Source organism: Carcharhinus amblyrhynchos, chromosome 21 (genome assembly GCF_965287045.1).
Source record: "Carcharhinus amblyrhynchos chromosome 21, sCarAmb.v2.hapA, whole genome shotgun sequence".
In the NCBI taxonomy this organism is placed as follows: Eukaryota; Metazoa; Chordata; class Chondrichthyes; order Carcharhiniformes; family Carcharhinidae; genus Carcharhinus; species Carcharhinus amblyrhynchos.
This window is the reverse complement of record NC_137344.1, coordinates 7,258,809-7,286,316: the sequence shown is the minus strand read 5'-3', so window position 1 is coordinate 7,286,316 and position 27,508 is coordinate 7,258,809. Positions and strand designations below refer to the sequence as shown.

General features: G+C 40.3%; 1 protein-coding gene across 1 annotated transcript in view; it reads right to left on the bottom strand.

Annotated features, from left to right (window-relative positions):
* LOC145356590 (cytoplasmic phosphatidylinositol transfer protein 1-like) overlaps positions 1-27,508 on the bottom strand; it is a 348,840-nt gene that overhangs the window by 61,916 nt on the left and 259,416 nt on the right. The window contains exon 4 of the mRNA XM_080209373.1: positions 25,781-25,788. Coding sequence (XP_080065499.1) covers positions 25,781-25,788 — 8 coding nt within the window. The remainder of the gene's footprint in view (positions 1-25,780; positions 25,789-27,508) is intronic.

Here is a 27,508-nt window from a genome sequence, read left to right as displayed (position 1 = left end):
CCCAGGTTAACTTTACAAAGCAGCCAAACAATTTAATTTCCTCTGACATTACACTGGTTAATGTATTTGATTAAAGTTCCTCTGGTTTGTATTTTAAAATAATTGTCAATCAGTGCACTATCAAGCCAGTTTAAACTCACTGGCAGATTCTGCCGCAGGTGGGACTGCTTTCCTACATCAGAATACAGCTGTATGGTATTTCACTGGTAATTCAACTTCTACCACATGCAAGGACAAGGACAGCAGGCATATTGGAACACCATCGCCTTCAAATTCCCCTCCAAGTCACACACTATTCTGACTTGAAAATATAAAAGTTTTCTTCGATCATTGCTATGTGAAAATCCTAGAATTGCAACCTAATAGCAAGGCAGATCTATCTACAATGCAGCAAATAGAATGTTTCAAAAAGGCAGCTTACCATCACCTAACTTAGCTGGCAAAGTAATTGAGAAATGGCCTGCAAAGGGAATCAGCTGAGGTTCAAATTGCTGAATGGGATTTGATGGGGAGGCCATGGCCTAGTGATATTATTGCTAGATTATCAATCCAGAAACTCAGCAAACGTGGGGACCCGGGTTTGAATCCTGCCACAGCAAATGGTGGAATTATAAGTCTAATGATGACCACGAAAACATTGTCAATTGTTGGAAAATCCATCTGGTTCCCTAATGTCCTTTAGGGAAGGAAATCTGCCGTCCTTATAAAGTCTGGCCTACATGTGATTCCAGAGCCACAGCAATGTGGTTGACTTTCAACTGCCCTCGGGCTACTAGGAATGGGCAATAAATGCTGGCCAGCCACTGACACCCAGATCCCACGAATAAATAAAAAAAAGTAATCATACTTGAACTTCATTCAGTTAACATTTCTAAGGAAGGCTTTGCTTCTAAGACAGAAACTAACTTCAATCACTTGTTTGATCTGGGCCTTTTCATGTCGGTAAACATCTCTATCTGTAATTTTTTTAATACAAGTTCTTAATCCTGCTCCTAACAAGGTATTTTAGAATAAAAGCCATCAATTGACACAACATTAACTGTGTTAACAGTGCAGTTATTCCTCTGGGTAGGTAGAAATTTCTTCTAATCTTTCAATTTTAATGAAAATAAATATGTTGTGTATATTTCTCTTCATACCTTAAAGCTCTGAGCCCCTAAATATTTCTTGTTATTTTCCCTTAAATTGAATGTCTAAATCTTCGCACAATATTCACCACAGGTTTATTCAAAGTTATAATAAATTGGCTCAACTCACAATCTAATATCCTTGAAAGGTATTGCGAACTGATAAGTCTTGTTGATGAACAGTTTCACCAATTGATACATCCTCCAAGTGGTCACTAAATACACTCAAATTATTTTCCTTTGATGCAAAAGGAATACTATGGGACATGCACTTAAGGTGAAAGGGAGAAAGTTCAAAGAAAATGTGAGGGGCAAGTTTTTTTACACAGTGAGTTGTAAGTGTCTAGAACGCATGCTGCCAGGGATAGTGGTGCAGGCAGCTATGATAGGGATGTTTAAGCGGATAAGCTCATGAATATGCAAGGAATAAGGGCATATGGACCATTATGGGTAGGCTGAAGGGATTTGTTTAATTTGGTGTCAATTTTGGCACAACATTCTGGGTCGAAGGGCCTATCCCTGTTCTGTCCTGTTCTATGTTTGAAAAGGACATCCTCATTATTTCATGTTCACTATTTCACAGAATTGTTATAATGCAGAAAGAGGCCATTTGGCCTATCATGTCTGTAGTGACTCTCTGAATGAGTAATTCACTTAGAGCCATTCCCCTGCCTTCTCCCTGTAACTCTGCACATTTTCAAATAACAGTTGAATTCCCATTTGAATGCTCATTCTGAGCTCTCCGCATTGTAAGTCCTGTTATGGCCTTCTCGCAAGAGTTTCCGGACATAACGCGATTTGGAAAAGCATTGGATGGGGCTGGAAAATCACCCCCGAAACCTTACAATTGACCATGTTAAAACTCATGTGTCTGAAGCACATCCTTTTGGCCCAGATCACTGAATGCTAAACTATGTTTCTACATTCTTTTGGGTTGAAAATCCACAGTCTATGAACTCCTTCCATAAATACACTGGCAGTGTGGCTGAAGCACCGTCAGTTAGGTGGAATTCAGATGCAGTAAGTATTGGACCACTCTGGATGTTCCCACTGGGTCTCATGGGTTAAAGTTTCTGTCAACCCCAAACATGGCCCCCAGTATCATAGAGCATGTTGCCAGAACTCAGGTGTTAGCCTCAGCTCAGTTGTGGTACTTTCATTTCTTGAGTCAGAAGGTTGTGACTTTTGAGTCCCACTCCAGAAGCTTGAGTATATAATCTACTTTGACACTAGTCGAGTATAGAGGATTGCTGAATTGTTAGAAGATCTGTCTTTTGCCTTGTTTTTCCTCAAGTGGCTGGAAGAGATGTTATGTGCAAACTTCTCCCAGTGTACAAGGGGAATATTTATCCACGAAAATATTCAGATGCTTATTAGCACTCATCATTTTGATTTACAATTGTTTTGTTATCTGTAATCTGTATATACTGAATTGAATTAGTCAGCCATCTGGTCTCTCTCATTTCTGCTTCTTCAAAAGTACATATTTGCCTTTTTATGTGCTTCTTGTGTCAATTGCTGAGCTGCTAAAATTAGTATTTATGACTAGGTAAATACCAGATAGTTTTGCTTTATTTTTTCACCTTGTTTTCTACTCTGTTAGTTGAATGTCAAATATTTCCAAGTCCTCGACTTGTTCACACCCTTCCAATGCTAACAAACCTAATTATATTGGAGTGAACACCAAGGTGAATACTGATTGATATCAGCACTCATAGCTCTGTTACAGTGATGCTTGAGATAAAGTGTGTACAATTTTATGCAGCCCAGATGAACTGGCAAATGGGCTGGCATTCCTTGCTGTATTTGGATGAACTTCAACATTGTTTAAAGAATCAGAATTTTTGAATTATGTCTGAACAGATGTGGAAACCTCACTAGATATAATGCAGTAAATTCTAAAATTCATAAAATCTCTTCACTATGATGCAACAATCTTGGTTGATACTTAAGACCATAAGGCATAGGAGCAGAATTAGGCTACTCGGTCCATCGAGTCTGCTCTGCCATTTCTCATTCCCATTCTCCTGCCTCTTCCCCAGAACTCCTGATCTCCTTACTGATCTCACATACACATGTGCAGAATATTGTCCTTAAGTGTAACACTTTACCCTTTCCCTATAAGCTCTCCCTTAAAGCACTGTGTTACCAAGTGCTGCTTCCACACTGTGACCTTGGTATGAATGCAACTCAGATTGAAGGTCTCCTCTCTTGCTGAAGTAAACTTTGGTGATTTCAAACTGGTTCCTGTGGACACATCTGCCATTACTTTGTACTATTTTGACAATCTCACTCTAACATTTGAAGGAAAGATGTTTAAGGAAAGATCTCTCTTCTATCTGTTTACTCAGAAGTTTATTTACTATTTCCTGCCCAACCTGAACTAAATGTAACAAAAGAAGTCTATTAGTTGCTCCTTTGATCCAATTCAATCCTGTTTTTTATCCACCCAACTTACTCGTTTGCTCACCTCACTCACCAACCCCCAACACTGAGCCTACTTTCTTCAGAATTATTTATCACTGTTTCCTCAAATAACCCACTCTCAAACCCACTCTTACCCTTTCCAAATCTTCCCTGAAGCCCCACAATAAATCCTTAGCTGTTCAGAACACTCCAGGATGGCCTACGCCCTCCTCAAAGCACTAGCTCTGACTACTTGAAGCCCCTGCTCCTTTCAATACCTTCACCCACATTATCCTTATTCAATGCCTCTGCTCTGCAAATTTTTCCAACCATGCTTTTGGTTCGCTTCTAATTTTTATTCTTATTTTCTCTTTTTTTTAGTGTCCATCTTCTTTACATTTTGTGAACCACTCAAGATGCAGAGCACTCTGTGTCCAGGCCATGTCTTTTTTTAATTGGATGGTTAATATAAGAAATGTAAGTGTTATATTATGGGAAATTGTTGGAGGCTTGGCTTAAGGTGCATTGCAGGTCAGAGGCAGTTTTACCCTACTGCACCTGTCCAAGGGACGCTTGATGCTGAAGTGGGGTATTTTAAGTGGGAGAATGCTCCACTTCTCTGTATTAACACCATTCACCATGATTAATACAAAAACAAGATCAGCAAAATTGTTTTCCTTTTTCTCCTTTTATGTTGCTAATTTCCTTTATATCTCCCCTTTGGTCTTAAATAAAGTAAAAAAAACTTACAGGAAAACCTCTGAGCCACATGCTATTCAGAAAATCATAGGAAAATGTTTCACTTCATTGAGTGCTACTCAACCACCAATGGTGACCAAAGAAATGACCCTGAATGTATTGGTGATTTGGAATGTCATCCAGGCTGTCAACAGAAATCCATCTTATAAAAATCAAACGCATCATAAATTATGAACAGGTATTCATTTTCACAAATGAGGTGGAAACTCTATTAATGTTTGTTGAACCAAATTAATTTAATGTAAATCTTCAAAGTACTGTGAACTGGTCTTAATACATTTTAGTAGGGTAGTAAAGAAACAACTTCATTCTGGCTTTTTTACCAACGTGATACTATTAAACATAGTATTACATTACTATTACTGTGTAAACAAAAGAAACCCTTTAGGAAACCAGAGATCCATAGCAACACAGCATGCACGCTAACACACTGCATTTTGGAAATGTGGGAAATGGCTTTGTTTTCACAATCTGCTTCAAATGTTGAGTTTCTAAATTCAAACAAATCAGCTGGAATTCTCTGGCTGTTCATGTGGCAGGATTCTCCAGGCCCATGGGCAGCACATCCCTGCCCGCAGGTTCCTGCTGGTGTGGGGTGATGTCAATGGGAATTCCCACTGACGGCGGTGGGATAAGGGAATCCCACTGCTATCAAACAACGCGCCATCTCTGGCAGGAAACATGCGGCTGAGAGGCCAGAGAATCTCGCCCGTCATTGGTAGGAGATAAGGTCCTTAATGCGATTACTGTCACTAGAGAGGTAGTGCTTGATAGACTAACGGGACTGAAGGTAGACAAGTCCCCAGGACCAGATGGAATGCATCCCAGGGTTCTGAAAGAAGTGGCAGAGGTGATAGCTGATGCCTTAGTAATTATTTATCAAAATTCGCTGTACTCTGGGGAAGTACCTGAAGATTGGAAAACGGCTAATATTACGCCGCTGTTTAAAAAAGGTAGCAGACAAAAGGCAGGGAATTATAGGCCAGTTAGTTTAATGTCTGTAGTTGGAAAAATGCTAGAATCCATCATCAAAAAAGAAATAGCGAGGCACCTAGAAAAGAACAGTTTGATCAAGCAGACGCAGCACGGATTCGTTAAGGGGAAGTTGTGTTTAACGAATTTACTGGATTTCTATGAGGATGTGACTAGTGCGGTAGACAGAGGGGAACTGGTGGATGTGGTGTTTTTAGATTTCCAAAAGGCGTTTGATAAGGTGCCTCACAAAAGGTTGCTGCAAAAGGTTAGGGTGCATGCAGTTGAGGGTAAGGTATTAGCGTGGATAGAGGATTGGCCGTATAATAGGAAGCAGGGAGTTGGAATCAATGGCTGCTATTCTGGTTGGCAGTTGGTGACTAGTGAAGTGCTGCAGGGATCGGTGCTGGGGCCTCGACAATTCACCATTACACAGATGATCCGGAGGAGGGGGCTGAGTGTAGGGTAACAAAATTTGCTGATGACACGAAGATGAGTAGAAAAGCGAATTGTGTGGAAGGCGCGGGAAGTCTGCAGAGATCTGGATAGGCTGAGTGAGTGGGCGAGGACCTGGCAGATGGACTATAATGTTAGCAAGTGTGAGGTTATCCACTTTGGTAGAAATAATAGTAGGAGGGATTATTATTTAAAAGTCGAAAAGCTGCAGCATGCTACGGTGCAGAGGGACTTGGGGGTCCTTGCGCACGAATCGCAAAAACCCAGTCTGCAGGTGCAGCAGGTGATCAAGAAGGCGAATGGAACGTTGGCCTTTATAGCGAGGGGGATAGAATATAAAAGCAGGGAGTCTTGCTGCAACTGTACAGGGTACTGGTGAGACCGCAGCTGGAGTACTGTGTGCAGTTTTGGTTGCCGCATTTGCGGAAGGATATATTGGCCTTGGAGAGAGTGCAGAGAAGGTTCACTAGGCTGATACCGGAGATGAGGGGATTAGCCTATGAGGAGAGATTGAATAGACTGGGCTTGTACTCGTTGGAGTTTAGAAGACTGTGGGGGGGGATCGTATAGAGACATATAAGATAATGAAGGGGATAGATAGGGTAGAGGTAGAGAGATTCTTCCCGCTTACAAAGGATAGCAGAACTAGAGGGCACAGCCTCAAAATAAGGGGAGGGGGGACAGTTTAGATCAGAGTTGAGGAAGAACTTCTTCACTCAAAGGGTGGTGAGTCTCTGGAATTCTCTGCCCATTGGTGGAGGCTATCTCGCTGAATATATTTAAGTCATGGGTAGATAGGTTTTTGATAGACAAGGGAATTAAGGGTTATGGGGAGAAAGCGGGAAAGTGGAACTGATCCACTTCAGATCAGCCATGTCCTTGTTGAATGGCGGGACAGGCTCGAAGGGCTAGATGGCCTACTCCTGCTCCTATTTCTTATGTTCTTATGTCCAAGAGTAGAGAGCAGGATATTTCAAGCCTAGTTAACCAATGTATATCTGACACACCCTACAACACCTTATACAAGAGTAGCATCAATAAGTGTCTGGGAATAAGTCTGCATTTCTGTCTTGCCCACTAAAAAGAAGCCCCCTTCAGAAATTATCTTGTCAACACTAGTCCAGTAGGCAAAGGGAGGATACCGGAACACGTTCAGATTTTCTTACTGGTATTTGGTCTAACCTTTAGGAAAGAATTTTCTCTTCCCGCCCACCTCAGCTATCGTAGCAGGTGGGACGCAGACCTTGCAAAGATCCATTGACCTCAGGTGGGATTTTCCAGTATTGGGGCGAGCGCAGCCAGAAAATCCCACCCTCAGTATTGTAGTCACTAAACAAAATTGTTTAAACAGTAGAGAATCAATTTTGATCTATCCTCTAAAACTAGTATTTATTATTACTGTGTAAAAATGCATTGAAATTCATTGACTATTTGTGATATGTTCATTATGTGCAAAGAACAATGCCAGAGAACAATGATGTGAAAACATCCAAAAGTTACTAATAATAAAGAAAATAATTTGTATTCATGTTAAAATGTAGGAAAACGCAGCAGCTAATTTGCACAGAAAGGACAGAAAGGTAAGTTTGCACACCAGCAGCCCGCAAATTTCTGTTGGTGATTTTCCAGCCACCTACCTACTCACGCCTGACCTCACCGTAATTTTACAAGTCGCATTTTAAGGCCCACTGCTGTTGCCTGAATTGAGGCACTTAAGTGGCTATTGGGAAATGCTGCCCTGGCTGCAATTTTCTGGGGCAGTAGGTGGTGGATGGAGGGAAACCCAGCAGGTTAGCCTGCTTGAGCCTGAGGCAGGAAAACAGAAATACTGCCACTTCAATTTGTCCTTTCCTGCAATTTGTCCTTTGTACCTCATCCACCACCCCTCCCAGGGTCTCTCCCTCCACAGAGATCTGCACATGCATTAACTCCCTCTGCTGGAGCAAGCTGACTGGCAAATTAAATCCAACCCATTGTCTTTGTGCTAGAAACAATCTAGCCTATATTTTCATGCACGAAGTGCATAAGATTGGAAGTAAAGACTCGTCCCAAAAATGGATCTGAAAATTCCATCCAATTATTGCATGTGCAGTTCTCTGTGGCTGCACATGCACAATTGCAACATCAGAGGCCTGACATAGAGACAGCTGTCTGGCCACTGCTGTTGCAGGAGGTCTCAATACAGCGCCCGCCCCCGCCCCCCTCCCCCAGCTATCATGGGGGCCCATGGCCGATCATGAGCCCCATACCACCAGAAATATTGCTCTGCCACCGCCCAGACCAATTGTGCTCCACACCCCTCATTGATTGCCTCAAAAGCAGCAGCAGACTCTACCCCCACATACCAAACATGATGCAGAGTGGCAGTGGGCCTCCCTCCCCCCACTGATTGTGATGCAAAGTGGCAGCAAAGCCCCCTTTCCTTGATTGGGCCACCCCACCTCTGGGCACTGCCAAGGTGCCAGGCTTAAATGTTTTAAAGATAAAAACTTGTAACTTTTTTTTAATTGACCAAGAAAATTTTGCAAAATATTTTTCCTGTCAATTGTTGAAGGTTTCCCGATGTGTGTGTGACATTTTACTTAGCAAGTATTATTTCATCAAATGTTGTAAAATACAATACAACATACCATTACATGGGACAAATTACAACAATCTGTGCACATGCAATATTGCTTTATGATTCTTTTGGTACTGTAAGTTGCTGCAATGGCCAGTATGACGAATTCAAAATGGGTTTCTTAAGATTCAGAGGTGGGGACAGAATAGCAAGAATCTTTAATTAGTTTTGAGTCAATGAAAGGAATTTTAATCATCCAGTTATCAATCTACCATTTACAGAACAGCTTATACCAGTCTTTTCAGAATTCGATGTAGAGTAATGTGCGAATAGTTATATTAACGAAACCGTGATGATAATAATGATGCAATTGTGACATCAGTATTCAGATGACTGAGACTCCAAGAGAACTAGGAGCAGAACAGTCTGTATCCTACCATGAGCTAACTGAGGTCTTTGTAAATAGTTCTTATAAATGTTTGAAGTTGAAGTACACTACTTCAAGTCTGTCAAAAGGAAGCAAAGCCTCATTAAGCTTCAGTAAGACCCGAAAGTATGATATTAATAAAACTTACTAATGCTTAGCAATAACACTGAAACACTTAGTAGAAATGAGCACTGGAGGTTTGCAGAACAAAAAATGTTGAAACAGACATTGGCAGGGGAATTGGACATGTTGGGGAATGGAAAGTTCAGTCATTCGGACAGACATCAGAATGGTTGCGGGTCGGGTCGTGGAGTCTTAGGACTTGTTTTGGTTGGATCCAGTTAGGTCAGGAGTTAGGTTGAGGCGGGGAAGTGGGGAATCTCATGTAGTTAGGTGGGTGAGTGGGTTGAGAGGTGTGGGGGGTCCCCTCAGGAGTTGCGGGTGTCCCATGCAGGACTTGATCTGGGTATTCACAATAGTTATACTGAAATTAGAAGTGCTTTTCTTGCCTCAAACACTTTCAGAGTAACTACAACTGTAAAACTGACAACTATCCAAAGTTAGTGATTTAAATCATTTTGTCGTATGGGTCCCAGCTCATGAAAATTCTCCAGGGAAAGCTGGCATTCCATGGGGAGCCAGGAAACTACGGGCCAAGGGTCTTTTAAGTTGCACAATTCAAAAATACCCAAGGAAGTAACTTCCTGCATACATGATTATCCAAGATAAATCAGAGAATTGTTTCATGAATGGTTGTTAATGAAATGCACTAATGGCATTCCCTGTTAGTAAATGTCATGTACTACATGTATTCTAAAGTTGCCAATTTTGATTTGATGTCTGTTTGGGGCGTTGATTTTCACATTTGATCACATGGAATTTGATCATGTGATACTTGTCCACTTTTGCAAATATTATTGCATTTGCCTCAGTTGAATGACTTAATATCACTGAGCCAGAATAAAAAAATTGTATATTGTTTTATAGTGAATGGTATCATTTCTAAAACCAAAGGAAGAACAAAGAACAGAAAGATTCAAGGATAAATAATGTTTACATAAAAACTACTTTCTTCCATACTCCTAATTTGACCTCTTCGCAGAGTGTGCCTCATCAGCAAAGACCTGGTCCAAGGCTTCAGCTGATGCCATTCTATAACCAGAAAAAGAGTTGGATGAAGTGGCCTGTGTTCACTCTCCTATCAATTTTCCTTCTTTCTTAGTGAGGAACACATGGTGAATGTGTGTGGGTGTGTCTGGGCAGGTAGGCTGGGGAATTTTAACATTAAAAAAATGTGGCGTTGAGATGAGTGTGGGGCCCAGGCAGAGGCTGAGGGAAGGGGTTGATATTGGGGGTCTCCCCATGATGAGGGTTTGTGGCTGGACCTCTCCAGGTTGCCCTGGAAAACTTGGAAATCCCTCTTGGAAATGGTGATTTCAGGCACCTTTCTGGCAAAATTACATATTATTATGTGTTCTATAAAAGCTTTGAAGTCACCTGGTCAGATTAAAAGCCATGCCCCACCAACACCAAGAAGCCTTCAATATTACAGCACTACTCCATTCTAAAGTAGGGATTGCACTTCGTTGATTTCATATGCCCCAATTGCTCTCAAAACTCTATGAACTGTTTTGATTGACTGGAGCTGTCAATTTCAATAAGGATATCCTCCTTGCTAGCTTGCATAAGCCCCAGCTGCTCTCAAATCTTTTTGAACAGCTTTGATTGACAGGAGCTGCCAATTTCAATACAGCCATTAGGTTATGTTTATACAATCACCTTCTGTTCCACTGAATTTACTAGGCTGATTGACAGCTCCAGGGGAATTCAAAGACTACACTTTTGATACAATCAGTTCACTCTCCATTAAGCCTGCAGTGCTTCCTCTTTTCAACAAAGCTGTTCTCTCTGTGCCCATTTTTTTAAACTCTGCAGTTTTGTTTCAAGTCTCTGAACCTTCCCAGAACGCAGAAATGCTATGTAATACCGCTTTTTTTATCACTGGTTTTTTTCTTGCCTGCAAAGTTTCTTCCAGAACCCATAAGCTTTATATTAGCACATTTTCCTTTTCCTATATTTACTTAACTCTGTGAAGCACCATGATCACACAGGCTGGGTTTTTATCTTTGAGATAGAGGAGGCTGACGGATAATTTAAATTCATAAAATAATGAGGGGTCTTGACAGAGAGGATATGGAAAGATTTATTTCTATTAGCAGAAGAATCAGCAGCAGTAGAGATTAAAAGTGATTGGCCAAAGGATTAAAGGAGAGTTGAGGGGAAAGGGATAATTTTAACCAGAAAGTTGGGGTGGGGGTGGATAGAGGCAGAATGCTTTTAAAACATGCAATGCATGATTTTGCTTTAGAAATGTCATGATCTATGGGGCATCTGTGAACGGTTGAAAAATTGAATCTTTTTAAATTGGCAAATATCTGATGAACTGATTAGCTGTCTCCTCTGCTTTTAATTTCTATAAACCTAGAGCCAATGTCCTCACACTATCCAATAACATCCTCAGAAGGACCTTTCATATTAGTAAAGTAAGACATCAAAATATGTTTACCAATGATATATAAGGTGAGGATGTTGAATCTTGCTCATTAGGTAATTCATTAGCTCTTAGAAGTTTCTGACTTCTAAGTCTGACTTTTGTTGCTGCTACTTTGGATTTGAAATTGCCTTTACAATAATAACAATACCACACTTAACAAACATGCCAAATTCTACACAAGAAAATTGTTAATTAAAGCACCAGATTCTTTCCGCATGATTTGCCATTCTCCTCAAGAATGTTCGCCTTCTTAAGGACAGTTATTAGTGTTTCAATGCAATTCATTGGCACTCTGGAACATCATGAAGATATGATATGATACTAAACAAGAATGCAAGTCTTTCTTTCACGGTTTTGTCATCATATTCACCATGAGATGGTGGGCAGCTGATCACTGGGAGGTATACAAGGGCTGCTCTTGGGTTAACTCTTCTTCCCTGAGTGGGGATTGTTTGCCTTCCAATAATTAGCTGAGATTGGTAACTCAAGAGGCATTAATGTGTTATTTTATATTTCTCTGTTTTATTGTACATGAACTCAAAACTCTAGTGCACCATGTCACAGGGCTGCTCCTGTACGAGGTACAAATTTAGAATGACACCTCATTCTATTATCATGGGTATGTGAAAGAACAATTGAAATGCAATTCTAATATGGAAAACTACATGTCTGATTCAGTGATATCATATATTTTAAATGTACACTGTGTGTATTATATCTACTGAGTCTTATATTGAACACATTTTTGGGGATTTACAGATTTCAATGTGATTTTCTGGGATATTGCTGCAATTGAGATTGTTAGAAGTCATAAATCACAACGGTTGGTTTCATAAGAGACCTAAAATCAAGTGCTTCCTCCATTAATGTGAAATTATGTTATTCTTCCTTCAGTTATTCTCAACGAAGGAAGAGATAGAACAGTTCTTGAATTTCAGCTGAATGACTTATTACTTTTAGTCTCGACTAAATATTTTTTAACCTGATCAGGCACTGTTCTGAAATCTCTGATCCCTTACAAAGGTTTCCATACTTGGAAATAAAGAAACTGCTGACAAGTTTCATATTTGTAACTCGTTTAAAATTATTATTTTAAATGAGTTTTGGTTCCCTAGGATACAAAACATTTTACCCTTGAAAGCTATGATGATTAAATGAGCGTTGACAGAAGCTGAAGCAAAATCTTTCTTTGCAGGCATGGTTTTTAACTGCTACTATTCTAGTCCCTTGTAACGTTCTGTGATAAACTGACAGCTGACAGCAGTATGCTAGTCCAAGCAATCTACTAAAACTGTTTGCGTCATTTGACCTGAGGGTTCACAGAAAAAAATAATTTTCAGTTTATTGCAAAGTTATTCTATGGCCAGTGAATAATGTTTGAAGGATAAGAGGTGCCTCAGTAAATTTACAAAATAACTGCCTAGCTGAGATGCTCAGATTATGTTGTGAAGCACGACATCAGAGGTTTATAAATGTCAAATAAACCCAAAATTGAATTGTTTCCTGAAATATTTCAAAGAATAAATTAGAATTTGTAATTCATAAATTGGCATATCTTCTCTTAACAATTATTCCAAATTTCCAGTGTCCGTTTTTGTTTTAAAGGGAGACTTTGAGATTTTATCCATATGACTGAACACTTCCAAGATCTTTAACTTGTACTCATGCTAAAAAGGTAGCTTCCATTAGTAAATCAAGTATAATGTGAACTGAAACATGTGAATGGGATCACATGTCCCATAGCTGGAAATCATTTCATAACAATGGTACGCTGCACTAGAGATCATTTGAAATACTCATCTTGTTCTTCTCCCCTTTGAGTTGCAATAAATACTAAACTGTCAGACTATTTATTAAAACATACAGGTCATAAATAAGATTTTAAATCATGCATCACATTTTATTGCTCTGATAACTGTCTTAACACTAAGTAGCTCAGGCACCCATCTTATAATGACACGCAAATCAGAGTCTAATTACTCAAATAGGCAATTTTGATGGATTGCTGGCCAGATGTTTTTCTAAGAATGCTCTGATGACCAGGACCACTCTCCTGTTTTTGCCTGGGAATTAAAGCCCTCACTCTAGCATCAGTTCCAATTAGCTCATCTTGTACAATTCATGATTCCACAGAGACAGGCTCCATCACTCAAAAGTGAAAGCATTACTATTGACGACTGTGTTGTAATATTAATCAGAAGTTTGATATGTGACATCTTAGTCCTGCACTTACTAAATAAAGTATTGAACAAAGTACGTTCTGAACTTATCAGAACAAAGCCATCCCACCCATATGCCTAATTATTGAACTAATAAATAAAGTCATTGTCTACTTTGTGGATGGGCAGGCTAACTGAACATCCATCTCAAAAGAAAATAAAGCAATTTCACCCCCCTCCCCATTTCATACAGAGTGAAAACTCATGTCTGATCTGTATGTAAATAGATTTATGTGCTATGATCTGTATAGATAATAGTCAGGTTGTAGCCAGGTTATTTTCAAACAGTAAGTTACTGGTGAATTCAGAGGGGATCATATACAATATAAAATACAAGAATAATTTTGCCTTAACAGCACAAGTTGTAAGTAACAAAAGGAGTAACTGATGAAATTTTAAAACACTTACTTCCAACTTGTTTTAACCAAAATATTCTTGAAAGTCTTACCGCAGTTTCTACATTAAAACAGTAACTACACTTCAAAAGTAAAACACAATGGGGGAATTTTCCCATCCCGCCTGCCATGGGAATCGTAGTGGGCGAGGAATGGACCATGAAAAGGTCCATTGACCTTGGGCGGGATTTTCCTGTTTTGGGGTGAGCTTGCTGGAAAATTCCACCCAATGGCACATATGGCGGCTGTGAAAGACGCTTTATAAATTTATTAAAATTTAATTCTTTTCCACTGTGGTTTTAAAATTCATAATTCCATATTGTGTAAGGATCATTTCACTTATTTAGAGAAAACTCAGGTTACATAATTCTGGACAGTCTATGGTAATTTCATTTAAATAAAATAAGCTTCAAACAGATATTTTCTACTAGCCTAAAGTAACCAAAAACAATTTTAGGTATGTAATCTATTGAATTAAAAATCCTCATCTTTGTGATTTCATTACATGTAAAATAAGAAGGAAAAGTGCAGTTGAAAGAAGTTTGCAATGAACATAAGAACATAAGAAACAGAAGCAGGAGTAGGCCATTTAGCCCTTCGAGCCTACCCTGCCATTCAATAAGATCATGGCTGATCTGAAGTGACTCAGTTCCACTTTCCCGTTTTCTCCCCATAACCCTTAATTCCCTTGCCTACCAAAAACCTATCCACCCGTGTCTTAAATATATTTAGCAAGGTAGCCTCTACCACATCAACGGGCAGAGAATTCCAGAGATTCACCACCCTTTGAGTGAAGAAGTTCCTCCTCAACTCCGTTCTAAACTGCTCCCCCCCTTATCTTGAGGCTGTGCCCTCTAGTCCTGCTGTCCCTTTTGAGCAGGAAGAATCTCTCTACCTCTACCCTATCCATCCCCTTCATTATCTTATACGTCTCTATAAGATCCCCCCTCATCCTTCTAAATTCCAACGAGTACAAACCCAGTCTACTCAACATCTCTTCATAGTTCGACTCCCTCATCTCCGGTATCAGCCTAGTGAACCTCCTCTGCACTCCCTCCAAGGCCAAAATATCCTTGCGCAAGTGCGGCGACCAAAACTGCACACAGTACTCCAGCTGCGGCCTCATCAGTGCCCTGTACAGTTGCAGCAAGACCTCCCTGCTTTTATATTCAATCCCCCTCGCTATAAAGGCCAGCATCCCATTTGCCTTCCTGATCACCTGCTGCACCTGCAGGCTGGGCTTTTGGGTCTCATGCACAAGGACCCCCAGGTCCCTCTGCACCGTAGCATGCTGAGCATGAAGATTCTGAAAATATATACAGATGTTACAATTTATAAATTTGTGTGTATCATGCAATTAAACTGACTACAAATAGGAACAAGGAACAATGTTCTATTAAGTCTCAACAACATTATTGCCTCTGCAGATATTGTCAAGAATTAGCTTTGATAAATGAGGCTAGATGTGAGATCTCTTATGTGGTTGGAACAGTACTTATGCGAAAGCACACAGATCTCAAAAACTGTCAAAAGATAAAATTAAATCTGTGAAAGTGATCAATTTGGCCACTATCCTAAAACATCACTCGAGTTAACTGATGAATACATCTAAAAGCTATAATCTCTGATGTGTACGGTAAATTAATAAGTATTTTTCAGCCTCTCTTTATTGATCAACTGATCAGAACTTTATAAAAATAATCTTAGTGCTTTTTTCAGTTCCAGTGAGTGCGCACAATCCAAAGCCAGTGATTGCAGCACTGTTCAGCCAGTTAAATGCAAGTCAATGTCCATTTGTAGTACCATCATTCATTCATACATCACATTGTGCAATTTAACACTGTTAAAATAAGTTATTGTCTTCAAAGAATGGAGAACTGCCTTTCAAACTGTCATTACAGACAAACTGAACTGAAATTGCACAAAAGAATGAAACAAAAATTGGCAAAGGTAAAGAACTTTCATTTTCACAGCACCTTTCACAACCTCAGGATCTTGCCAAATGCTTTACAGTCTGTGAAGTACTTTTCAAGTGTAATCACTGAGCTTAACATGCCCCGTACACCAAGGCATGTAAAATAGGACGGGAGCCCATCTCATCACTTTTCCACTCACCACTACGTTCACCCCCAGAATACAAAGGGATGGGTGGGTGTCAAAATTGCCATTTTTAAATAGATAATCAAGGGTTAATTAGGCCTGTCACCAAGCCAATTGACCTTGACAATACACTACGCCCCCCATAAAACAATAGGCTGTTCGGAGGGAGTGGGCAGCCATTTTGAAAAAGTTCTTCAAACGGCAGGAAGGAAAGTGGGGCTGCCCTTTGTTGATTGGGAAACAGCTCCCTAAGATACTGCTTTTGTGGCCATGGGGCATTATCAATATATCTCCCAGTGGGCTTTGTGGAATATGAGTTTCCCTATTGATCGAGCAGGAGCTCACCCAGTGAGAGATGAGTGCAGGAGTTTAATCCTTGCACTCACAGCTTGGACTATGGGTTATATATGTCCTGAGTATGGGTCTTGATTTATTGTAAACCACGGATGTGGTGTGACACAACTGTGCCTTTAAGGAATGTATTTTAATCCTGTTTCTCTGCTTTTTTTGTATTATTGCCGTGATGTCTGTTGAAGGCTCATAGAATCATACATTTCAGAAGAGGTCCTTTGGCCCAGTGAGTCCTCACCGACACATTAGAAACACTTAAATTCCCACTAATCCCTTATGCCAGCACTTGGCCCATAGCCCTGAATGTTACGATGCTCCAATTGCACATCCAGATACTTTTTAAAGGCTGTGAGGCAACCCGCCTCCACCACCTTCCCAGGCAGCACACTCCAGACTGTTACCACCCTCTGGGTAAAAAGTTTTTCCTCACATCTTCCCTAAACCTCCTGCCCCTTATGTTGAACTTATGTCCCCTCGTGACTGGCCCTTCAACTCTGTCCATGTCTCTCAAAATCATGTATATAAATGGGCCTTTTATATAATGGGCCTTTTATTTTTGATTTGGGCCTAATGCAATATCCAAGGGTTTTGTTAATTTACAACCCTTTTGAATGGTTGTGTAAAGATTGATTGACAGGTCAAGGTCAGGAGGTTTCTTCACAGAGGAATCCAAGGATTCACCTTCTGTATTAGTTAGAAGCTGTTGGACTCCAGATTGAAAAGCAGTGTGTTTCTGCATATTCGGCTGGTTTTTTTGAAACAGTCTTTCTTGCCTTTCTGGAGTGAAAATGTTCTGTTGGTGGTTTGCTAGCTGGAGGCAAGCAGTGGCTCTGTCTCTATCTTAAGGTGTGCTAGGAGCTACTGGATGAGGAAGTCAGAGTTTCAATTCTCCATCCATAGGATTAATTCACAGCAGGCATTGCAGAGCTGCAAAATCAAATGAGTACAAGTATTTTCTGTGCTGAACCAAAAACTGGGGATGTAGATTGGGGGCAGATGTTTGAGAGCAAATCAATATCTGGCATTTGGGAGACTTTCAAGTGTAAGTTGATAGGGATTCAGGGCCGGCACATTCCTGTAAGGATGAAGGATAAGTACGGCAAGTTTTGGGAACCTTGGATAATGAGAGATATTGTGAGCCTAGTCAAAGAGAAAAAGGAAGCATTTGTCAAAGATAGGAGGCTGGGAACACACGAAGCAAGTATGGAATACAAGGAAAGTAGAAAGAAACTTAAGCAAGGAGTAAGGAGGGCTAAAAGGGGTCACAAAAAAGCATTGACCAGCAGGATTAAGAAAAATCCCAAGGCTTTTTATACATATGTATAGAGCAAGAGGGTAGCCAGGGAGAGGGTTGGCCCACTTAAGGGCAAGGGAGGGAATCTATGCATGAAGCCTGAAGAAATGGTTGAGGTATTAAATGAGTACTTTGTGTCAGTATTCACCAAAGAGAAGGACTTGGTGGATGATGAGTCTGAGAAAGGATGTGAAGATAGTTTGAGTCATGTTGAGATCAAAAAGGAGGAGGCATTGGGATTCTTGAGAAACATTAAAGTAGACAAGTACCCAGGGCCTGTTGGAATATACCCCAGAATACTGAGAGAGACAAGGGAGGAAATTGCTGGGGCCTTGAGAGAAATCTTTGGATCCTGACTGAATACAGAGGATTGGAGAATAGTCAGTGTTGTTCCTTTGTTTAAGAAGGGTAGCAAGAATAATCCAGGTAATTACAAGCTGGTGAGCTTTCCATCAGTGGTAGGGAAATTATTGGATAGAATTCTTCAAGACAGGATTTATTCCCACTTGGAAATATGTGGATGTATTAGTGAGAAGCAACATGTTTTTGTGAAGGGATGTCTCACGAACTTGATCGAGTTTTTCAAGGAAGTGACGGAGACGATTGATGAAGATAGGGCAGAGGATGTTGTCTACATGGATGTCAGTAAGGCTTTTGACAAGGTCCCTCATGGCAGACTGGTGCAGAAGGTGAAGTTGCGTGGGATCAGAGATGAGCTGGCAAGGTGGATATAAAACTGGTTCGGTCATAGAAGACAGAGGGTAGCAGTGGAAGGATGTGTTTCTGAATGGAGGGCTGTGACAAGTGATGTTCCTCAGGGATCAGTGCTGGAACCTTTACTGTTTGTAATATATATAAATGATTTGGAGGAAAATGTAATTGGTTTGATTAGTAAGTTTGCGGACGACATAAGGGTTGGTGGATTTGTGGATAGCGATGAGGACCATCAGAGGATACAGCAGGATGTAGATCAGTTGGAGACTTGGGCGGAGAGATGGCAAATGTGAGGTAATGCATTTTGGAAGGTCTAATACAGATAGGAAATATACAGTAAATGGCAGAACCCTTAAGAGTATTGACAGGCAGAGGGATCTATATGTGCAGGTACATAGGTCATTGAAAGTGGCAATGCAGATGGAGAAGGTAGTCAAGAAGCATATGGCATGCTTGCCTTCATCGGCCAGGGCATTGAGTTTAAAAATTGGCAAGTCATGTTGCAGCTTTATAGAACCTTAATTAGGCCACACTTGGAATATAGTGTTCAATTCCGATCGCCACACTACCAGAAGGATGTGGAGGCTTTGGAGAGAGTACAGAAAAGATTTACCAAGATGTTGCCTGGTATGAAGGGCATTAGCTATGAAGAGAGGTTGGAGAAACTTGGTTTGTTCTTACTGGAACAACGGAGGTTGAGGGGCAACCTGATAGAAGTCTACAAGATTATGAGAGGCATGGACAGAGTGGATAGTCAGAAGCTTTTTCCCAGGGTAGAAGAGTCAATTACTAAGGTGTGAGGGGCAAGGTTTAAACGAGATGTACGAGGCAGATTTTTTACACGAATAGTGGGTGCCTGGAACTCATTGCCGGGGGAGGTAGTGGAAGCAGATACGGAAGTGACTTTTAAATGCATGAATAGATGGAAATAGAGGGATATGGTCCCCAGAAGGGTAGAGAGTTTTAGTTCGGTCGGGCAACATGGTCAGTGCAGGCTTGGAGGGCCAAAGGGCCTGTTCCTGTGCTGTAATTTTCTTTGTTCTTTGCATGTTGGTAAAAATATTGTGTTGGAACAGTACATTGATCTGTTAAAGTTTATACAATATCATGGTTGTTTTTTTCAAGTTCTTGCTAAGTTTCTTTCTGTGTGTTAACTGCATTCTTAAATAAACTTGTTTGATAAAAGCTCCTTGGTGGTTTCATTTTTATTAATTTGTGGGACATGGGTGGTGCTGGCTGGCCAGCATTTATTGCCCGTCCCCAGTTGCCCTTGAGAAGGTGGTGGTGAGCTGCCTTCTTAAATTGCTGCAGTTCATATTCTCTGGGTTAACCCACAATGTTGTTAGGGAGGGAATTCCAGGATTTTGACCCAGCAATAGTGAAGGAATGGTGATATATTTACAAGTCAGAATGGTGAGTGGCTTGGAGGGGAACTTGCAAGTGGTGGTGTTCCCATGCATCTGCTGTCCTTGTCCTTCTAGATTGAAGTGGTCATGAATTTGGAAGATACTATCTAAGGAACTTTGGTGAATTGCTGCAATGCATCTTACAGATAGTATGCATTGCTGCTACTGAATGTCGGTGGTGGAAGAAGTGGATGTTTGTGCATGTAGTGCCAATCAAATGGGCTGCTTTATCCTGGATGACGTCAAGCTTCTTGAGTATTGTTGGAGCTGCAACCATCAACGCAAATGGGGAATATTCCATCACACTCCTGATGTGTCTTTGTGGGTAGGCTTTGGGGAGGCAGGAGGTGAGTTACTCGCTGCAGTATTCCTAGCCTCCGATCTGCTCTTGTAGCACTGTGATTATGTGGCGAATAGTTAGTTTCTGGTCAATGGTAACCCCTAGGATGTTGGCAGGGTCATTTGAATCATACCTGGAGTGGAGCATCTGATGCTTACCCGTGCCAAAATTCAAAATGTAGAACTTAAGATATAGGCTGATTCCAAAAAACACCTTGGAGTTTCTGACTGGGGTCATATCAGTGGCCTTTCCTTTGTTTTACTAAAACATCATTTTACTGGAGGACTGGCCTTGGTGAGGTTAATACACTGGCAACAAAGGTGTATAAGAATTTTTCTCTTCTACTCCTGGTAACCTTTATCATCAAGCAGTAGAAGAAATACAATGATATTCCTAAATATGGAGAAAATCATATTTTGGAAGATTGCAAATGCCAAAAATCAGATGGCTGTAGGCACAGGCAGGTGACTCAGTAAAGGCAGAGTTGCAGAAAAAGACAAAATGCATGTTTCTTGAGAAGGAGGACAAAGCCAGTACTGGCTCATATCATGGAAGTACATCCACTGCCAGAGCAAGAAACAATGCAACTAAATCGTGTTATTACGACCAAGATCACCTTAATAATGGTAGAACTGCTGATAAATGGACACTGGTTGAAAATAAAGGTTCACACAGGAGCTGTAGTTTTCATTATTGGGGAGAAACATATAACCACTTCCAAAATTGAAATTGGAAATCTTAAAGGCTAGACTAGTCACATGTGCAGGTGAACTACTAAGGATAAAGAGCAGTCCAATGATCCCACTGACCTATGGACTGTAATCAGCCTGACTTCCTCTTGTTGTCAGGTGTGGGCAAGGACCAAGTCCAACAGGGAGAAACTGGCTCTAACAAATCAGGTTAAATTATTTGGAGATCTTCCAGCTAGACAAAGGAGGACTGATTACCTTGCTTATCCTCAATGAACTAGATGAGGCGTCTCAAAAGTCTGTTACGATCACAACGACTTGTATGAACATACTCACCTGCGTTTTGCGGTCTGGTCTGTGTGTGCTATATTCCAGTGGACAATGGAGTACATAGTTCAGAGGTTACCTAAAGTGGCAGTATAACTTGGACAACATCCTGGTCATGGGCATCTCAGAACGAGAGCACTTGGTGTTCTCCCTGGAAGTGGTGCTAAAAGGAACTTTCAGGGTAGTCCCAGCTGAGTTCCAGGGATCTGAATAGAAAAAGATGGGGCCAGTGTGCTACAAGGTGAATGTCCAGGAAAAGATCATGAAAAAGCACCTTGATCACCTTGGGAGCAGGTAGTCCGGTTTACAGCATTCATTGTTTCCAACCATAGAGACAGCCACTGCCAGCACAGGACAACAGCTGGAGGCTAACCCGGAGGCCAATATTCCAGACAATGAAGAAACAGACTCTTAGATGTAACCTGAGGAAGCAGACAGCCCAATTAAACCATTCGCCAACTGGCAAAAAGAAGTCCTGCCCATCAGGGGTGCTGCTGTAGATATTTGAGGGGGGGGGTGCTGTGGTGATGTTATTGTGACCATGAAGGACACTGGGAATCATTAATATATCCCTCCATGAGCTTCATGGAGTACGAGTTTTCCTATTGAACAAGTGGAAGCTTGGCGAATGAGAGACGATTGGCAGTTTAGAAACCCCCACTCTCAGCCTGGACTGCAGGTTATATAGGTCCAAAGCACGAGTCATTTTGTCATAAGCCTTTGTTTTAATGAAACAGTGTTGTATCAGAGGACTAGCCTTGGCGAGGTTATGACAGATAGAAACACCCTTTTTTCTTACAGGTCTGTTGCCTCAAAACCACCACGCCCATCCACCCAAATTTCCGAAATCCTCTTTGTCCAAAGCTCCACCAGACCTACTTGTTTTTGGAAATCCATTGGGTCTTCTGTTTCCTCGCTGCAGTTGTGGCAGTGTACTGCTGTTGGGGTTGGTACAGCTGCTGGCCAATCTGATTGACTGGCAAGTCCCAAGGGTTAGACTTCCTCCCCAGTGAGGGACAGAAGTCCCACTCTGCCCCTGTTTAGCCTGCCTACAGAGTTTTATGGCTGTGGGGTGGGCTGGCATGGCGCAGGTGGGGGTGGCAGGGAGGGTGCTGGATTCTTCCCATTGTTAGAGTACAGAGAAACAAGACAGGCAATTTGTGCTTTGCAAGACCTCTCAAATAGATAAATGACCAGCTAATCTGCATTAGTTATACTGACTGAAGGATAGGTTTCTGTCCGACATAACATAGCATCAAATGGGTTAATGCTTTGTAAAATAGATTTTCATTGTTGTAAGCTACTGCTAGCAGTGGTCAGTATAATCAGATTCCACTACAGTTTCAATATAATGCAAACTATTATTGTGCTCCCTGCACCATTATTTTCCTGCAGATATTACACACATTATTTTGAGGTCCCTGCTGGCTCAGGACACTATGTCAAGACTAATTTTCCTTCTAAATTGTCTGTGTTGTTCCAGTGTGAATACAGCAGTGCCCTTTCTACAAAACTCCTTCAATTCTTAACCTTTCATTTTAGTGTCTTTATAATTTAGTATCTATTGCAAACAGACAATCACATTGTAATGTTCCCATTTGACTGGTGAAACTTCACTTTCAAGTTCAATTCTGCAAGCAATTTACTTATTTTATAACTATGTGCTTCTGCACATGTCAAAACACAATCTTCTTTGGTGCTCAGTTAATTTTGTCTTTAAAATTTACTTCCTAAAACAGTCCTCAGGCTTTTAAAACTCTAGCTCAGCATTGCCAAACTCTACTTCATAATGTTCTTATTTTCTAGTTTATTCTTTCAAGCTCAGTAGTGTAATACACTTTGGGTCTTATCTTTGCATCCGCGTTTCTCAACGATTAACATTTCTTTTTCAAAAATTATTATTCCCTAGATTACATCTTCAAGGGAAAGTAAAGTTATAGGATGTGTACTCCTCTAATTAAAAAATAAAGCAACATATCTCTCAGCTATTTTCAAATTCAGGAATATGTATTATACATTTATCATACATGGCTCCAGGGTGAGAAACTTTAGTTATGCGAATAGACTGGAGAAAAGAAGACCGAGAGGAGATTTAATCGAGTTGTTTAAAATCATGATGGGGCTGGGTAGAATAAATAGGGAGAAACTGTTCCAGTTTGTATAAGGATCAAGAACAAAAGGGCACAGATTTAAAGTGAGTTACAAAAGAAGCGAATGTGGGGTTTAATCTTGAGACCACACTCTCTATTCATGAGATTGCCAACGGGGTTTCAATATCTTGTGAAACCCAGAAATCATGAATCTTACTGGTGAGATTGTGATGTCTGATTTTTGCGGCCCCTCACTGGGACGTAATCTCGCATTGCTGACCAGTGATGGGGCAGTGCTACGGGTGGGCCCTAGGGGAAGTCTCAGGTTCGGGAACCCATCTACTTGTGGTGATGGCGGACAGTTCGGTGCAGGTAGGAGCAGCCACAGAGAGGGATAGGGATGCTGGGAATGATCGGAGCAGGCTGGGGGAGGGTGGGTGGCAATGCCACAGAAGGTGGTTGGGGGGAGCCTGGGGGTTATATTTGTTTCTGTGATCAGGGCACACTTTATAAGCCAGTTCCCAGCTTTAAGGTTCCCTGCTTCACCAAAGTTATGGCACAAGCCATACCCATTCTTTTGTTGTTACAGTTTAAGGGACACGATCGGAGAAAAAACAAGTCTGCAGGGCTGGAGAATTCCACATCAGAACTCACACTATGCAAAGTCTCATAAGATTCTGCCCTTGAAAAAAACTTGTTCACCCAATGAGTGGTTAGGGTCTGGAACCACCTGGAAGTGTGGGGAAGACAGGTTCAATTGAGGCATTCAAGAGGGCATTTGATGATTACTTGAATGTAAACTATGTGCAGGGATATGGGGAAAAGACAGAGGAATGACGCTAAATTATATGATTCTTTGGAGAGCTGGTGCAAACAGAATGGGCCAGATGGCCTACTGCACCATAATGATTCTGTGATCAAAAAAACTGTAATAAATTTGTCAGACATGATTTCCCTTTTATAAAGCCTTGTTGGCTTTGCCTAATCATATTATAATTTTCTAAGTGCCTTGTTAACACCTCCCTAATAATAGTTTCCAGCAATTTTTCACTGAGAATATTCAAGGCTGAGACAGATAGATTTTTAGACTCTAGGGGAAATAAAGGCATCTGGGGATTAGAGAACAAAAAAAGGGATTAATTTCAAAGATTTTACATGATATAATACGGAGTCAGCTGGAGGGACTAAATGTCCCATCTGGCATCTGTTTCCAATTTTTATAGAATGCACACATAAAAATTACTGCTGCAGATCTATACTTGAAGGTGGTGCAATCCAAGGGTACTTGGTTTCCATTCCAGCTTTAAAAGAAAATTGTAGATGCCCTAACTACAATGTTTCATAGTTCTCTTGATCTGGAAACCATACTTTTAGATCAAAAATTTGCACGTCACTTTGCTTTTTAAGAAAACTCAGAGAGGGAAACCAGGGATTTATCAATTAGTTAGCCTCGAATCTGTTGTCAGGAAATTGCTAGAGTCTTTAATAATGGGTAGGTTAACTGAATATCTTCAAAATTTTCAGCTGATCAGAGAGAGCCACCATGGATTTGTAAAGGGTGAATAATACATGCTGAATCTGACTATATTTTTTGAAGAGGTTTCTAAAGTAGTGGACAGGCGAATGCTGTGGATGTTATTTCTATGCATTTCGAGAAAACAATTGATAAAGTTCCTCATAAGAAGCTGTTAGCTAAGGTTGAAGCTAATGAACAAAGACAAATTATTGACCAGGTATGGTCCTTAACCCTGAATCCACCTAATGGGAGAAGAAATTCCTGGCCACAGACTATGAATGGCTTTTGATTTTTATACACAATTGTAACCCAAAACATTTCTTCAATCCCTAAGTAAACATAACTCAAGTTGAATTCTATTACATGTGTTCTAATTTATCCTTGAACTGAGACAACAGGACAAGGAAAGGCCCTCTCGAACTACCAAATCAGATTGAGTTATGGTTATTTTTTGGTGAAGTGCCCAATGTACGTATTCAGTTCTTTAATAGAAGCACATCTGTAGGGACATTAAATAATAATGTTGACAGAAGAACGTGATCTACTTTTAGGCCTAAGCTAACAACCACAGAAGCTAGTTCAGATATTTGAAATTAAAAACGATAAGTATCGGAAAGCAGATTATGTTGGAGTGACTTGCCTTCTGTTAACTTTTTGACTTCTGTTAAGTTTATTAATTCCTTGATGAGAAACAGTTCCTATTGGTGCCAGTCAAATAATTAGCCCAAATAGATATTTATTCAAACATGAACCTTGGTGGTGAATTGGCACTATTGAAGTCATGTTTACTGTTTATTGCTGCCCCAACAAACACCTCAAATTAGTTAATTCAACAAAGATAGCTGGTCACACCTCCAGCCCTCCTGGCCTGAATATTTCAGCTGCTCACTTTCTGAGCCACTGATGGTACTGTTACCAATTCAGATAATTATGGTTCTCAAATAAATCAGAATTGGATTCCAGGTGAAGTAACAAACTGAATACTTAAATGTTTATTCCTTACCAATTTAAAATATTCAATTAAGTATTTCAGAATTCAACTACCAAACAAAAATAAAATAAGGCCCAGGGCACTTACCGTGTATTCTGTATCACATCCGAACCAATAAAAAGCACATAAAGAGAAAGATAAAGACACACAGTAAATAAAGGTAGTTTGGATTCATTATTCAGAATGAACATTTTAAGTACATACAGCAGTTTAAAGGCTACAAACTAAATCAGTCAAGATTACCCTGAAGAAAACCACAACCCAAAATGTAATTAAGACGACCATATGTACAGCTTGGGGAAGTGTACAGAAAAATACCAAACATTCATCAAGATCTGTTTTATACATTTGATTTTTGATTGGTTGGTTATTACTTCTATAGTCCCATTCAAATCTACTCTGTTTGTCATTAATTTGGAAGTTTAGTTGTGATTCATAAAGTTCACTGTTAGGTGAGTAATAAGATGCACAATATTTGTTCAGACCTTTTTTTATTCAACATTTCATATTGTTTTTATATGAAAGCACAAGTCATTTTTTCTCTGGGTCATTTACCAATTATGGCTAAAAAGGGGAACGAATAGTCTAATTCCAGGCCTCTGCCAATCTTACTACAGACTGGCAGTCAGAAAATGCATCAGAGCAGCTCAGATCTCCTCCTTCAGTTTACTAACCCAGAACAACATGACTGAAATTGAGAACTCAGCAATATGAGGGTACATTGAGGTGGTTGCAGTTTGATAACAGTCCTCTCCATGGTTAAATGTATTGAAGCTGCTACGAACTGCTCTACCTCCAAGTATAGCTATACTTTTGGGAAGTCGAACTAAGGATATCAGTTGTTCAGGTTCACATGCACATTTCTTTATTAAACTTAAATTTTAAGAATGGCTCTCATCTGGTCCCAGAATTGTTAAAAATAGAAAAGTTATCTCAAGAATATTGATGGCAATGGTGTCCATTATTACACTTTTGAAATCCAATAAAATACTTGAAGGACCAATAAGTAAATGCAATAAAAAAGATAATTGAATTCTCAAATAATCATGAACAAAATATATAACAGATTCACTTATGGCTGAGAACTTTTCCAAAGAGTGGATGTTTTGTTTGCATGTTATAACTCTCAAATAAAAAAACAAAGATGATGAATAAATACCACAAGCTGTATCAACTTTAGTGAATAAGTTACTTCCAGCAATATGACAAAAATGCAGGTTTTATTTTTTACCGACTCTGTATTTTAAACTTACTTCTGTTTGACTAATCAGTGTTTACAAAAACACTGGGGAAAATCTACTTGGACGATCTCCTTAGCCCAGCTTATATGAGACAATAACAATCATTCTGAGTTAATGAACATCTCTCCCAAGATTACTTCATCCCCTCCATGCTATTTCCCATGTGCTGACTATAGTAATCACTATTTAAAAATTGTAAAGTGTAAAGGAACTGCTTTCAGTATAATTCACTATATTTCATCCAGTAATAGACATATCATTCACAAATGAATTTAAACGAGTGATTGGTATTGAAGACTGAAAAGGCTGATCAATACTGGGCTCTATGAAAGAACACGTGGAGTCATCATTGACTTGTTAAGTTTGAGCCCTGATATATAAGAACATAAGAACATAAGAACATAAGAAATAGGAGCAGGAGTAGGCCATCTGGCCCTTCGAGCCTGCCCCGCCATTCAATAAGATCATGGCTGATCTGTCGTGGCTCAGTTCCACTTTCCCGCCCTCTCCCCATAACCCTTAATCCCCTCTCTTATCAAAAACCCATCAACCCGCTTCTTAAAAATATTTAGCG